This window comes from Sabethes cyaneus, chromosome 2 (assembly GCF_943734655.1).
Source record: "Sabethes cyaneus chromosome 2, idSabCyanKW18_F2, whole genome shotgun sequence".
In the NCBI taxonomy this organism is placed as follows: domain Eukaryota; kingdom Metazoa; phylum Arthropoda; class Insecta; order Diptera; family Culicidae; genus Sabethes; species Sabethes cyaneus.
Window position 1 is genome coordinate 134,596,339 of NC_071354.1, and position 15,357 is coordinate 134,611,695.

Below are 15,357 nucleotides of genomic sequence, written 5' to 3' on the forward strand. Positions count from 1 at the left end.
CAGACACTGCTTGGGAAGATTACCAACGTACATTTGGCGAAAGTCGGTAAACTACAGTGAACTAGATACGTCGTAAGGAAAACGGTTCTATACAACAACCCCACTGACACCGGCACAGAGCGATTCAACGTGCGAGATGGTTCGTTCAGTCTAAAGCGACATTTTTTATTTTTTAAGTAAAAAGCTGCGACTACAGAGATGCGTAGGAAATGGGCGACGAGTAACCAAAGATCGAATTGAATGGAGCTTAAAACAGCACGAACCACCCCGGCTCTAAGTTGATGACGCCGATGGGGATCGTACAATCAGCCCCGCACATTTTCCTGTGTTCTAAACAACAGCTGGCTGTATAATTTCAAGCTTGAGTATGTATAACAAATTTGCTCCTGGGGGGTTTGAACCCCCAAAATCCCCCCCGTCGCTACGCCCATGTCAATGATATAAAATGTCTTTGAGAAACCAGACTACTGAGTTGTGGTGTGGTTCATTTTTTTGGGAATCTGAATGAAGAAGCATCAGTATATAATAAGGCAAGTAGGTAATTTTTAAGAATGCCAGAAGAGTCATTCCGCAATTCAAAATGGAAAAATAAAAAAGTTTACCTAGACGAATCGGCGGATTCTATGGAATGGTTATCCGTCCCATGTCGTGCTAAATTTGGAATAAAATTGAAGAGCCATGTAAAATTGTTTTCTCCAGCCGAAATACGTATCTGCGGAAGGTTTACGTGAATGGATGATTAATTTAGTTATGTTATAGTTTTAATGTAATCATAGTGTAGTGTAATTTTGTAATTATCCTTAATGTGAACTTTGTGTAGTTCAATTTTAGTAGCAGAATAAAACGGAAAACTTTCCTAACTTTACTCGTATTCAAGATTCTGCTAAGACGCTCACCGTAATGACTTTTAATGAAGTTGCTTTTGAATTTCAGTAAATGTATAAATAAATGTAAATGCAACCATAAATTCGTAGTTGTGACGGTAACCAGAAGCCCCATTAACGCCATTTATACCTAAGGGGGGCATATTATAACATTGTCCCCTAAATTAATGACATTGATTACCAATTTTACTTCATTATCATCAAACTAACTTAACAGTAAACCAAATCTAAGTTTGTTGTATTGACCATGAAAGATTGAATATAATGCAGCTCATCGATATTCGCAGCCAAATCGACAGGAGTTTCGATCCAGTCGATCGAAGTTCGATCAAATGTGGATTAAATTAGCAGTCTTGAAAAATGTTCTTGGAATAATTCCAGCTTAAAAAGAATCCAAAGGAAATATTTTATTCACACTGAGTTTTAACTGTTTAAGGTGAAATTAGTCGTCATCGATTCTGCCAATTTCAAAAGCAGTTTTTTTGTTTGAAACTAAAATTTTGTTTATGAAAATATATTCGCTGTGTTCAGATTGGCAAGAAGAATGCAGTATTTACATTTTTATAAACAGAATCCATCTTTTGGGCCGAAAAACTGCTTCCGAAATTGGGCTTTCCGACGAAAAATTAATGACTTCTTGCCCGTTTATGTTACCCGTTAATGTGTCCGTAGGTTGTTGTGAATTTAGATAATTGATGATTATATTTCTTTCCTTGCAGGTCTCCAATCATTGTGGATGACTAGGCTTTGTAGTCCGTGGGATTATAGTCAGCACGAGGATTACCCTGTCGAAGAATACGCACAACTCGTTCATCCATTGCTCATTGACGGCAAAGGTAATCACACATTTATTTGAATAAAATTTCCAATCTAGGGGTGAACCTCGAACGTAGATAGCAAGCAAACGTCCGTCTAAACTGAACTTCTTTCAAAACAAAAAATAAATAAGGTACCCCGGCGGGGTAAGTGGGAATGCGGGTTGAGTGGGAACGGAGCCCATAAATCGCTTCAACCCGATTTTCTAGATATGAAAGATGCTACTCCAACGCATACATTTAAATTATAGTTTAATTATAATTGGCTTTCCAAACACCAAAATTGAAACTTTTAATTTGGGTGTCGTTTTCAATTTGCGTTGTAAGTGGGACGTACGTTTCTAAAAATGCTGTTTTAGTCCCAAGCGTTCGTCAATGCACATGTTTTACCTTTGTTATACTATATAACAAAGGTTTAGAACTAGGTCGAAAAACACGAAATAGATCAGAGGCCCGGAGGGCAGAGTCACATATACCAATCGATAGGGTTCGACAACCTTGGGTATAAAATGGAGAGAGTTACCTGGAAGGAGCGTCAAACATAGCTCTGGCTCTCTCAAGCTCCCACCTGCAGCCTCCACGCAGATCTAAGTCAAATGATGACGGTCGATGGCCTTACCCGGAAATGCTTCATTTACTTACTGAAGCAGCTAAGCCATGAGGTGCGAACTAGAGCGCCTGTTCTCCAAACGGCTCACACAGCGTCTGTCTCGTAACGGGCGGCTGAATATGAAATGCTGTATCCCGCAAGCTATACCTAAGATGGCAGACCCATCAGCGGGTCGCGAAGCACCTCGGTGAGGTAGTATACCGAAAACTCAATTACCACGAACAACGAAAAACGAATTTCAGGACGGAACAATCGGTATAGGATACGGCATGGGACAAGGAAACGATTAAGGGATAACGATTGGAAACTTGGTACCTGAAATGTCCGAACTCTCCATGACCCGGCACGGGCTGGCTTGCTTGCTCAAGAGCTGCATCAGCTCGGAGTGGAGATCGCTGCTATTCAGGAAGTTCTGTGGCCAAATTCCGGAGAAAGGGAGTTTCGTGCAGTAGACTTTATTGCAGGCACTTCTTTCAAGTGCCACATCTACTACAGTGGCGGTAAGAAAACAGAACATGGAGTCGGTTTCGTAGTGTTGGGAAAACAAAAGCAACGAGTTATCCGGTGGAGGCCCATAGATGACCGTATATGCGTGTTGAAGATTAAGGGCAAATTCTTCAACTATAGCCTAATCAACTTATACGCACCGACAAATGATAAATGCGATGATGCTAAAGAAGAGTTTTACGACAGGCTTGAGAGGACCTATGGAGAGTGCCCAAAACACGACGTGAAAATCATCATCGCGCAGATCGGGAGGGAGGAATTCTTCCGTCCAGTTATTGAAAGACATAGCCTCCATCTGTCGACCAATGATAACGGTCTGAGGCTCATAAATTTTGCCGCGGCCAGAGGAATGGCCATCTGTAGCACCTACTTTTCCACGTTTGAATATTATGAAACACACCTGGAGGCATCTAAATGGAGAATCTAGCTCTCAGATCGATCATGTCTTGATTGACGGTCGACACTTTTCGGATGTCATCGATGTACGGTCTTTTCGGGGAACAAATATCGACTCTGATCACCATCTCGTAGTGAGTAAGATTCGCCCAAGGCTGTCGAACACGGCGAAAGCTCGCACTGAGAGAACGTTGCGTTTCAACATCCAGCGGTTAACGGCAGACGGCGTAGCAGTGGAGTACGCCAGGAAGCTTGACCAACGAAACGCAGAACAGCAGGTAGAAGAAGAAGATATAAATGGGCTGTGGAGGAACATCCATGGTGCCATCCAAACAGCTGCGAGAGAGGTGGTAGGAACGACGCGTGGAAGACAGCGTAACAGCTGGTTTGATGCCGAATGCCAGAGAGTGACAGATGAAAAGAACCAGGCCAGGAGTCGCTTGCTCACTGCGGCAACGCGTCAAAACAGAGAGAGGTACAGAGAGACTAGAGCTGCGGAAAAAAGTATACGAGGAGCACGTGCTCGCCGGCGCAGAGGAGCGATACGCCAGCAACGACACACGGAGTTCTTATAAAACGATGAGATACAGGAATTTTGCCATGCCTGTGATGTGCAATGATAGTGCTGATAACCTGCCTACCGACAAAACGGCGGTAGCAGCCAGGTGGAAGGAGCACTTTCAGACACTATTGAATGGATATGTAAATGCGGAGATCAGCAGGACAGGATAGAAATTGTAAGCGATGGTCAAGCTGTGGAGCCACCAACACAGGAGGAGGTTAAGAAGGCAATCAGTGAGCTGAAAAACGGTAAGGCTGCTGGGAAGGACGGTATCCCGGCTGAACTTCTAAAAGCGGGGAGCGAGCGGTTGTACGAAGCAATCCACCCGATCATTGTCAGGATCTGGGAGGAAGAACAAATGCCGGAGGAGTGGTTAGATGGCCTCATTTGCCCAATTTTCAAAAAGGGACATCGACTGGAGTGTCAAAACTATCGAGGAATTACATTGCTCAATTCTGCCTACAAGGTGCTTTCCCGTATCCTGTTCCGCAGACTGAGACCGTTAGCGGAGCCCTTCGTCGGCGAGTACCAAGCGGGTTTTCGTGAGGGTCGCTCCACGACGGATCGGATGTTTACCCTGCGTCAGTTGCTAGACTAGTTCCGGGCGTACAACTTGCAGACACACCATCTGTTTGTGGACTTTAAAGCGGCGTACGATTCAGTCAAACGAAATGAGCTGTGGCAGATAATGCTAGAATATGGTTTTCCGACGAAACTAGTTACGCTGATTCGTGCGACGCTGGACGGATCCAAATCATGCGTTAGAATAGCGGGTGAGACCTCAGCTGCTTCCCAAGTAGCACTTGTAATTATTCATAAAAATAAAAAAATACAAAAAGGTTGCACAGCAGTTACATTTAGGATACTTGTAACGAGTTAGGTTACATAAAATTAAAAATAGTTACTTTTTAGTTTTCTAGTGACAAAAATCTCACAAAGTTACCAGGTAGTTACCAAATGACCAAATTGAAACCTTTTTTCGAACTGTCAACAACTTGGTCGTCGCAAAACAGTCACCTTTCAGTTACGAGTTACCAAATAGTTATCAAGTGACACAAATGAAACCTTTTTCCAAACTGTCATCAACTTGCTGGTCGCAAAACAGTTAATTTTTCGTTACGAGCAGTTACGAAGTCAAAAAAAGTCGGCTAGTAACATTTTCGCAACAATTTGTTCACTGTTCCTTGTAAACACAACGGATTAAGGAAAAACTAGACCTGAAGAATATTGCTAATGGTAAAGATAAACAATTGGTACACGGGTTGTGAAATGCTCTTGTAAATGCGTTTATTTACTTAATTGATGGTACTTGGAATCTTCTCCGCCCAGACATTGGTATTAAGTAAACAAATGATGATTATTCTCAAACGTCAAAACGATCAAGTTACATCGAAACGAAACCGGCAATGAAAATAGGTTACAGTGTAACTTAGAAATGACGACATAAGAAATAAGTGACTACAACAGATTTAATATTGGTTACCGTATAACCGATACCGTAACCAGGTCGAAGGCTAAGGTTACGTACAACTAGAATGTAACTGAAATGTAACCTTCTATGATTAACACTGAAACTATTCTTTGATATTAAATTAACACTTTCTTTTCACAACAATCACTAAAAAATACCTTTTCCCGATATCAACAATGTGAACAATGAACAATGGCTGCTTAAAATCATTTCATGCAATATGCTGAAAACGATACAAAACTTCAAGGACGATGGTGTAGTAGTTAGAACCAAATGTAAAATGGCTATGAATTTTACTGTGATAGAAGTGATAGCGAAAACAACTTGATTTTTAATGGTTTCTAGGTGAATGCTCCACTAATTCATTATTGCTAAGAATAAATTTAAAAAATCAAAAAAATAAAATTTAAATTTTTATATTTGATTTACAAAACATCAATTTTTCAAAGAAGTAAGTAACGAAAAGCTATATTAAATAAGAGCGCGTGAATTTTTCAAAGCTAGAATCATGCATTTCACCATAAATTTGAAACTGCATTAAAATTTGTGTTGAAATAATAATTTATACACTTTTCTATATTCAACAGTTAAATTTACTGCTTGACGTTGACAGCCATAGATTGAAATAATAAACCTGCTACATTTTCGCTATGCAATAAAAGTTACAAGATAACTAATTTGTCACCAATTGAAAGTCAATTTACAGTTTATGTGTAACTTCAATAGTAACCATTTTGTAACTATGCATGTTACATATTGGTTATTGAGTAACTGTTAATGCAACCAGATTTAGTTACATAAGTTGCGCTATTTCGGTTACACAACTGTTATATTTTAGGTTACTGTAACCGAAGTTTTACATTTAAATTTGTCGCATATCAGCCGCTGCGACTTAATTGTGACAACGTGTGCTACTTGGGTTTCGTGACGTTGGATGGACTGAAGCAAGGGGATGCACTCTCTAACCTGCTATTCAACATTGCCTTGAAAGGTGCATTACGAAGGGCAAACGTGGAAAGGAATGGAACTATCATCACGAAATCTCACATGCTTCTTGGTTTTGCGGATGACGTCGATATCATCGGAATCAACCGTAGAGCAGTGGAAGAGGCCTTCAGGCCCTTTAAAAGGGAAGCGGCGAGATTGGGACCTACACATTAACACCGCCAAAACGAAGTACATGGTTGCTGGTAGGGAACGTGGGAGTCCAAGTGGTGTTGGTGCCGAGGTGGAGTTAGATGGGGAACGATATGAAATAATGAAGGAATTTATATACCTTGGTACACTCATGACATATGACAACGATGTAAGCCACGAAGGGAAACGACGAGTTGCAGTCGCGAATCGGGCTTTCTAGGGATTACGTAGCCACCTGAAGTCCCGTAGTTTGCAAATTCGCACAAAACTGGCGCTCTACAGAACACTAATCCTCCTGGTGGACCTTAACGGACACGAATCAACAATGCTAAAGGAAGCGGATCGGCGAGTGCCGGGGGTTTTTGAGCGTAAAATTCTGCGATCTATACTGTACTGGTGGCAAAATAGAAAATGGAGTGTGGCGCAGACGCATGAATCACGAGCTGTACCAAGTATACAAATATGCTGATATAGTGAAGGTAGTGCAATGTGGCAGGCTGCAGTGGGCTGGACACGTGGCCGGAATTCCCGATGAAAGAGTAGCCAAAACTATTTTCAGCAGAGAACCAGGAAGAGGCCGTAGACTCCGGGCAGACCCCGCACCCAGTGGGTGTGTGCTGTCGAAGTCGATGCATGTTCAGCTGGTGTTCGCGGGGATTGGAGAACGGCAGCCCAGGACCGACGGTACTGGAGGATTATAATTCGTTCGGCGCAGGATCGGTAACGAACCGTTGCCACTAAAGTAAGTAAGTATGGTTCGACAAACTGAGCAATGTCTGTGTTTGTATGTATATATGTATGTGTGTGTGTGTGAGAGGCTCTAATTTTCTATCGCCTATTTCTCGGAGATGGCTGAACCGATTCGAACGCTATTACTTTTGATTGAAAGGTATTAATCCCAAGTACATCACTATTCAATTGTTTCGTGGTCCGACATTTCGTTTAAACGTTATAAGCAAAAATGTAAAAATTACGTGACACGATTTTCTCCGGAATCACGTGACCGATTTCAACGATCGTAGTATTAAATGAAAGCTCCCGTTAACGCTAAATGTTTCAAGTAGTTTCATTGAAAACAAACAAGCAGTTTTAAACTTATGCTAAAAAAACCTGTTTTGACAAGGTAATAATTATCGCCTGTTTCTCAGAGATGGCCAAACTAATTTATGCGTTATCTAAGATAATTTATCTAGTTATTTTAGCATCAAATTAGAGGTTTAGATTAGATTTTGCTTTATTTAGAGAGCGGTTTAACCGTCAGGTCATTCACCACTCTTTGGTAAGTATACAAATAGTTATAATTCATATAAGGTTGTATAGTTCACTGTCTATAAAAGTGTTATCAGTTGTGTTTCTCTGTGGGTTTCCTTCTAACGAAATCCGTGGCAAGCATCACGGAAGTCGCTGTAGCTGAAGTTGATCCCCCGGAAGGAGGCCTGACGGGTTGGAGAGGATTGTTTATGAGATACGTTGAATGTTTTCGTTTGTTGAAGAGTTTTAAGCTTATTGAGCGTGCAGTTTGGGAGGGTATGTTTTAGAGTCTGAATTTGAGACATCGACGTCAATATCCGTATAGTTATGCGTTGATTTGTTCTTCTCTCGGCTGCTGTTCTGACTTCTAGTCGTTATGAATAATTGAGTGTTATCGGGTTTGTTCCTACGTACTGAAATGGCGGTAAAATCGTTTGCTTCTACAAGTTGGCTTCGAATCTTTGATTTTGGGTTGGGTTTACGGGTCATATGCTGCGTTTCATCGTAGCTGTCATCACTGCTTTTCGGGTAGTTCATCTTGGGCTTTTTTATTTGCGGTTGAGGTTGACTACATGCTTTCGTCGGTACTGGAATTTTTCGATCGGTGGTTCCTGCCATTTTGGCCTTTATGATGGCTAATTCTTTGGCTGCAGTTTTGTAGGCTTCCCGATATTTCCGAAGTTCTTCTTTGATGTTCTCCATATCTTCCTTCTGCTGGTCTTGTTTCTCGTTCATAATTTGCTGTTTTAGTAGTTCGATTTCTATTTTCAATGATTGTGTTTCCTCTATTTGTCGGTTCTTTTTCACGATCTCCTCGTTCGAAACTATTATTTGTCGATCTTTATCACCATCACACACTGGGCGGCCGCTGGCTAACTTATTGGCGTACGTAGTACTCTTTCGACGCTTTTGAAATTCTGTTCGTGCTTCTCCGAAAGCAACGTTTTGATCAATTTTGAATTTAATTATATCCATTTCTCCTTTGTAAACGAGACAGCGTTTGTCGGCAGGACCGTGATCATTTTTTTGTTCGCAGTTTCGACAGTAAGTAGGTTTGGTACATGGATTCTCCCTTGTGATTTCGTGATTCATAGAACAGTTGAAGCAGATATTCTCTTGGCAGTTTTTACGAGAATGGCCAAATTTGGTGCATCCGTAGCATTGTAACGGCGAGGGGTAGTATCTTCGAACTGGCAACCTTATGAGTCCGTAGAAGACAAAGGCTGGTGTGCATTGTCCTTGTCCATTAAAAGTCAATACGACTAACGGGGTGTTCACAGTATCCGTTCCATTTTTTTGTAATTCGACGAACGTCTGTTACGTTTTGATTAGACAGGTTGTCTTGTATCTCGTTTTCCCTGATTTCAACATCGTATACTACATCTTTCGAAAAGTTCATTGATGGGTGTGGAATAATTTCAATGCCGTCGATTAGTTCATTCATTTGCAGAAGTTTGTCGAATACATACTTGGATGAAGTGCAAAGAACGTATCTGGTTCCACGGGCTTCTTTGACAGCTGTCACCAGTCCTTGGGTAGCGCGTCCTAGGGCTTTTTCGACCGATTTATTAATTAGAAAGGGGTTGCTGGGAAGTTTGGTTTCAGTAAGTGTATCGCTAACTATGGATGCGCAAGCATTGGAATCATTTACCGCTCTCATCAAAAGAGTTTGATTGGCTATTCTATCTCCAGTTTGATTCATCCAGTCAGGCAGCGTATACTGCGTACTATCACTTCCCCCATCGGGGGGAAAGTCCTTCGGTCCCATAGGACCCACACACTTTTAACTGCTTGTTTTTCGTTCACTTGATCGTAAAATCGAGTAGGTACTGTATAGTAGTTGTACAATCACTCCGAATGCATATTACGTAACACACCAATTGAAAGACGGTAATTGTCTCTGCCAACAATGACGAAATCGTTTAGTTTCTTACACACTGCACGGTTCTTTCTGGATGCTGGATGAGCTGGCCTATTGTGTTGCACATGCGTATAAAACTCCGCTTTTGTAAAGAACAAACGAGTCGACTGTTTATGACTGGTTTGCTTCTGTAGTTTAATTAGCAAAATAGTATTTCAATTCTGATGCCACTTTCATGGCAATAATCTTGATACTGACACGGGTTGTGCTTTCAGTTAAGTAAAAACTCACGATATATAGAAAACAATCTTAGAATTTCGACCGATGTGGTACGGAGCGAAAAGAAATACGTCTACTACGTACCGTGTACCCCCGCTGGAATGACCTTCCTTAATCTGAACCCCGTTGGTATGAATGCGTTCACATTAAAAACTAATCAAGCGTCATACACAATTGACGGTTAAGTTGACCGGGGCCCGGTCACCGGGCAAATTGAAAAAAAAAAGCAAAGAACCTTAATACGTTTCCTCTTGCTCAGCAGTTTTGGCAAAATAGCTCATTTGCAACTTATCTCTCTCCAACTCTCAAAATAGACCATTTTAGTTGATACTGTCGTGCAAATTTCCTCTTCTACAATCTGGGTGTTCAGAATTCGCGCATATTCGACATGTTTTCAAAACGTTTGTTTTCGTCAAATCAAAACAACAAAGTCATAGGGTGCGCGCCAGGCGCGTATGTGAAAATGAATAGAGTTACCAAATATTCAGATTAAAAATGAATTCACTTAATCTGAAGGGGTGTTTTTCATATTAGCGGGGGTTGAGTGTACCGTGTATCTGCTCGAACTGAGTTAGAGGTTTGAATGCTGCAAAAATATCTGCACAATATCAAAAGAATTGGTTTTGCCGGTCAAAAGATAATAACCCTCGAACACTCGCGCCAACTTTTGTAACACAGTTACTCGCGCGCAATAGCTCAAAGCCAAAAAAATGTGCGCACTAGAGTTTTGACTGGGAAAACTTGGTTTTTGGTTTATCGAAACTTTGGAAGAGTTTTTTGAAATCGAAAATTGAATTGAAATTCTATCGTCTGGTAGAATTTAAATTTTGATTAATCCCCCTAAAAGTGAAATAAAAAATTATTTTTCTTCAGTTTCAATATAACACATTGATGTGTTCTACAAAGTTTTAGAGCATATAATTAAAAGAAATTTTGCTGAAGACAGTAACCTTCTATCTTTTCAGCGAAGATAGAAAAATCTTATTGTATATGAATTTGTAAAATCAGTTTTTCTATTTTAGCTCTTTTTGTAATTGTTGTATGACTTTTTCATGTATTACAAAGTTGTACAAATAGTAAAAATAAACAACTAAGCTGAATGTAGTATACCTCTATGTTTGCTTGTTTAGGAACTGTAGAACTTATAATTAATAAAAAATAAAATTATAAAAAATACTCTAATTTTGTCCCTGAATTGCTCGTCTACCAACAGACGGATACATTTTAAACATTTTACATTTGCTGATAGTTTTCCATATGAAGAAACGAGAGAAAATTCCAGTTGGAATCGATTGGGGTACACCTCACATGCTGCTTGCTCGTTTCTATGATGTCGGTTTATGCTGATATATTTTCCTAACAATATAAAGTATTAATGCATTGAATAATTCTGACATTTTGCTCATAACAAGTTTATTGAAGAATACAACGATTTGTAACTTTGTAACAATATGGCATTCAAAAATCTACACGTGTTGTACAAAATACAACAGCGTGAGTAACCGAAGGTTAATAAATATTGATGAAATTTATAGAAGAATACTTTATTGATGTGAATCAAATAGAATAACATTACAGGAAATTATGCATAGTTCAAAAACCTATAAACTAGACCTTTACTACGCAAAGTATATGTTATAGAATAATATTTCCTCTTACAACTTTCTTTTACTTGCACTTTTTTCCATGTGTGGACTCATTACTGCGACCAGTATAGTTGATTGTAATATCGCCCGGGTGTTTGCTGTATGATTTGCACTGCATTTCTTTTTGCTATAATCGCTATTGTGTGAGCGATATTCTTATTAAATTTTATGCGTGCTTGTGTGTATTGGGGCTTACTCTTCTTGCAAAACTTGATCTACTTTACTCACTTATTCTTCGCTGCCTGCACTATCCCATATTGTAGCCGTCCCTGGCGAGGACTCCTTCGTTCCTCTGACCAGTATACTTAACTAGGCGAGCATGAAGGAAGGGTAAATGAGGGGCCTGAGAAAAAACCCATGCTAAAGACATTTGACATCGAATGGCTTTGATTCTACTAAGATTCGAACCCACGACCACTCGCTTGTCAAAGCAGACTCGGTGACCTTGCGGTTACAAAGCCCCCCTTTACTTGCACTTACCCACATTAGTAATAACTTACTCAGCAATTTTATGAAAAAAGGATCTATCAAAATTTAAAAGTGCTTCTATTTTGTACAAATTTTGTGAACTTATTCAATTTTCAAAAATTTTAAGTAAACCAACGCATTACGCTACGTTAAGCAATTATGCTCCGAAGACGTGTCGATTTCTATCTCAAATAGACAGTTAGACCGTATAACAAAGGTTCCTTTCACCACTGGGTGGGTTAAATCAGGTTTTTTTGACAGTATATAAACGTTATTAGTGTATTCACAAGTTGTGTGTGCGTGTGTGTGTGTGTGCGTGTGTGCGTGTGTGTGTGTGTGTGTGTGTGTGTGTGTGTGTGTGTGTGTGTGTGTGTGTGTGTGTGTGTGTGTGTGTGTGTGTGTGTGTGTGTGTGTGTGTGTGTGTGTGTGTGTGTGTGTGTGTGTGTGTGTGTGTGTGTGCGTGTGTAACGTTGTTTTTAGTCGCCTGTTTCTCGAAGATGGCTGAACCAATCAATACACTGTTACTCTCGTTTGAAAGGTGTACCTATAGTACATCACCATTGCATTGTTTTTCGATCTGACGTTCTGTTTAAAAGTTATAAGCAAGAATATGAAAACTACAAAACTCGACCATCTCAGGAACCGCTAGACCAATTTCAATAATTTAAGTATCAAAGGAAAGGTCTTTTCACTGCCACATCTTGTTGAAAGTTTCGATAAAAAAGAATAAGTAGTTCAAAAGTTATGCTTAAAAATATATTTTGACTAGCTCTTAATTAGTCGAACGTTTCTCAGAGATGACTAAATCGATTAATGCCCTATTAGTCTCATTTGGCAGGTGATATAGCCTCATAGATCACCATTCATTTGTTTTTGATTGGATATTTAATTTGAAAGTTATGAGCAGTCGTTTACAGCATAATAAAATTTACAATTATTTCCACATCAGATTTCAGTTATGTTAGTATCAAACGAGAGACCTTAACGCTTTGAACGTATCTGCTAAATTTGATTAGAATTGGCCTTACCAGTCAAAAGTTATTTGATAAAACATTGATGAAATTATTTAAGAAAACTTTATTGACATGAACCGAATGGAAAAGAACGCTCTAGCTCTAGCGTAAAAATGCTTAATTTTCCAGGTGGTGTGTCTTTGGAAAAGTTTATTTAAAAAAATATGGCGCAACTTTTTACACTCTTAGAGTGGCCGTAAATCCATCTACATATTAGGGTGAAACAAATTTTTGTTTTTTTAAATGCGCCCAGAAAAGTACGTTGCCTCCACAAAGGTTCTAGAACACAGTAAAATAAGCAACTTTGCTGTACATAATAACTGTCAATCTCTTACTGGCTGCGAAGTGTAACGATTTGTTTAAAAATGCAACGAAAATTGAAGAATTGAGATATCGAAAAGCGACTACGTCACGGATAATTCATTTTTATACGTCAAAAAATCAGCCTAATCGGTCCTCTAGATAGATACTGAGATACACGCACCGCCGCTGAAAACATATGGTTTCGAGGAGAGCGCGTTTAAACTATTGTACAGCACTGCACTTCCCTTCAAGTGATCCCACAGTTTTACTGTCAATTCTCAACGAGACCACGTACCGAAAAATACTTTGGACTGGACATTTCTGGCTCTAGTTTTCAGAAGGTCGCATAATCAACACATTTATATGCATTATGCGACCTTTTAAAAACTAAAGCCAGATTTCTGAAGATAAAAGGATTCTGAAAATGCAAAACAAACAAGTTTTTCGACTTTCCAGCGAGGGTCTCCATTAAATATCAATACTGCCCAAGAACTTTGTACACGATTTTTTGATTGCTTTCAAATATTCTACCAATTTATCAGTATATTACATACATATGTATATGCATTACTGTTCATAAATGCATAACAGTCCCATGTGATTTTCCCCACTTTTGGGACAAGTCTGGGAATCATCTTTAAATTGTTCATGCTTTCAATATTTGAAACAGTAATGTTATGTTTGTTCTCGAAATTTTGAAAAAAATATCAAATTATGTCAGTCACAAGTTACAAATAAACGCATAACAGTCTCAGTAGTGAAAATATAAAAATAAACATCTGCTTTTAGGAAATGCCTGAATCGATTTGACTGAATAACTACCAAACGCAAAGTTTTGTGGCCTAGAAGAATTGTATTGAATAGAATTTGGAACGGATGTACGGTTCCGAAGATATGTCCGGAACAAGTTCCGGAATATACATATGAAACTTGAACATAGATGCACCTTGAATCATAACAAACCCGTAATGTGACACCTCCAAGTACTCGATATTGCAAAACTAGACCATTGGTAGTCGTATAAAATGTTCAAGACATCATCGGCCACATCTGAACACGTCCGGGAATGTTCCGGTTCGGGTATCAGTTTCTGAATTGAACTAAAATGCAACATGTGACATCTTTAAGTACTCAAACTTGCAAAAGTAGTTCATTTGTCGTCATATACATTGGCCACAGCCGAACACGTTCTGGGAACATTCCGAATACATCCAGGAAAACGGCCAGTTTCTAACTTAAACCAAACCCCAGAATGCGACCCCGCTATTAACTCAAAATAACAAATTACAAATAAAAGGAAGACATTTTTTGATTGCTTTGAAATATTATACAAATTTATCAGTATATTACATAGACATGTATATGTATTGATGATAACTACCATATTGTTATCAAAAAGCTGAATTATGTTCCGAAGGCGTGTCGAATTCTAACTCAAATGACAAATGAGATGGTATAACAAAGGTTCCTTTCACCAAAAGGTGGATTAAATCGGGTTTTTAACAGAAGAACCAACAGACGAATTTCTGGTGCGTTGTAACGTCACGCTACATATTAGCTTTCCAAAACAATCTAGGTAAAGAAAACGCTATTAATTTATTCACTTTTAATAGGAAATTTTATGCTCTTTCCAAATATATAATAATATTTGGGGGTCATAAAATTAATTCATGCCTACAAAAATCCCCACATGCTAAATTTGGTTCCATTTGCTTGATTAGTTCTCGAGGTATGAGGAAATTAGTATTTCATTTGTATGGGAGCCCCCCTCTTAGAGGGAGGAGGGGTCATAATTTGCCATAGATAAAAATCTTGCCTCCTAAAACCTCTACATGCCGAATTTGGTTCCATTCGCTTGATTCTCGAGTTAGGAGGAAATTTATATTTCATTTATATAGGGTCTCTAACCATTATAAGAACCTTCCCCGGTCCCAAAAACCCCTGCATGCAAATTTTCACCTCCTGTCACCTGTATTGCATTATTTTTGTTTTGGATGTAATTAATTATAATTATTATTGTTATTTTCTTATTTTTCTCATTTCCCTTCTTTGTTAGATTGATTTGCATGTCTTGTGACTAACCGCGTTAACGGTATTCAACTAACAATATAAAATTATCACGAATGACGCTGTTTGTCTCCCAAAGACCCTCCT

The 15,357-nt window shown here is 39.2% G+C and overlaps 1 protein-coding gene across 1 annotated transcript in view; it reads left to right on the forward strand.

The window, feature by feature from the left end:
• The first annotated feature begins 1,620 nt into the window (after positions 1-1,620).
• Positions 1,621-15,357, forward strand: part of LOC128736031 (uncharacterized) — a 32,717-nt gene continuing 18,980 nt past the window's right edge. The window contains exon 1 of the mRNA XM_053830516.1: positions 1,621-1,720. Coding sequence (XP_053686491.1) covers positions 1,621-1,720 — 100 coding nt within the window. The remainder of the gene's footprint in view (positions 1,721-15,357) is intronic.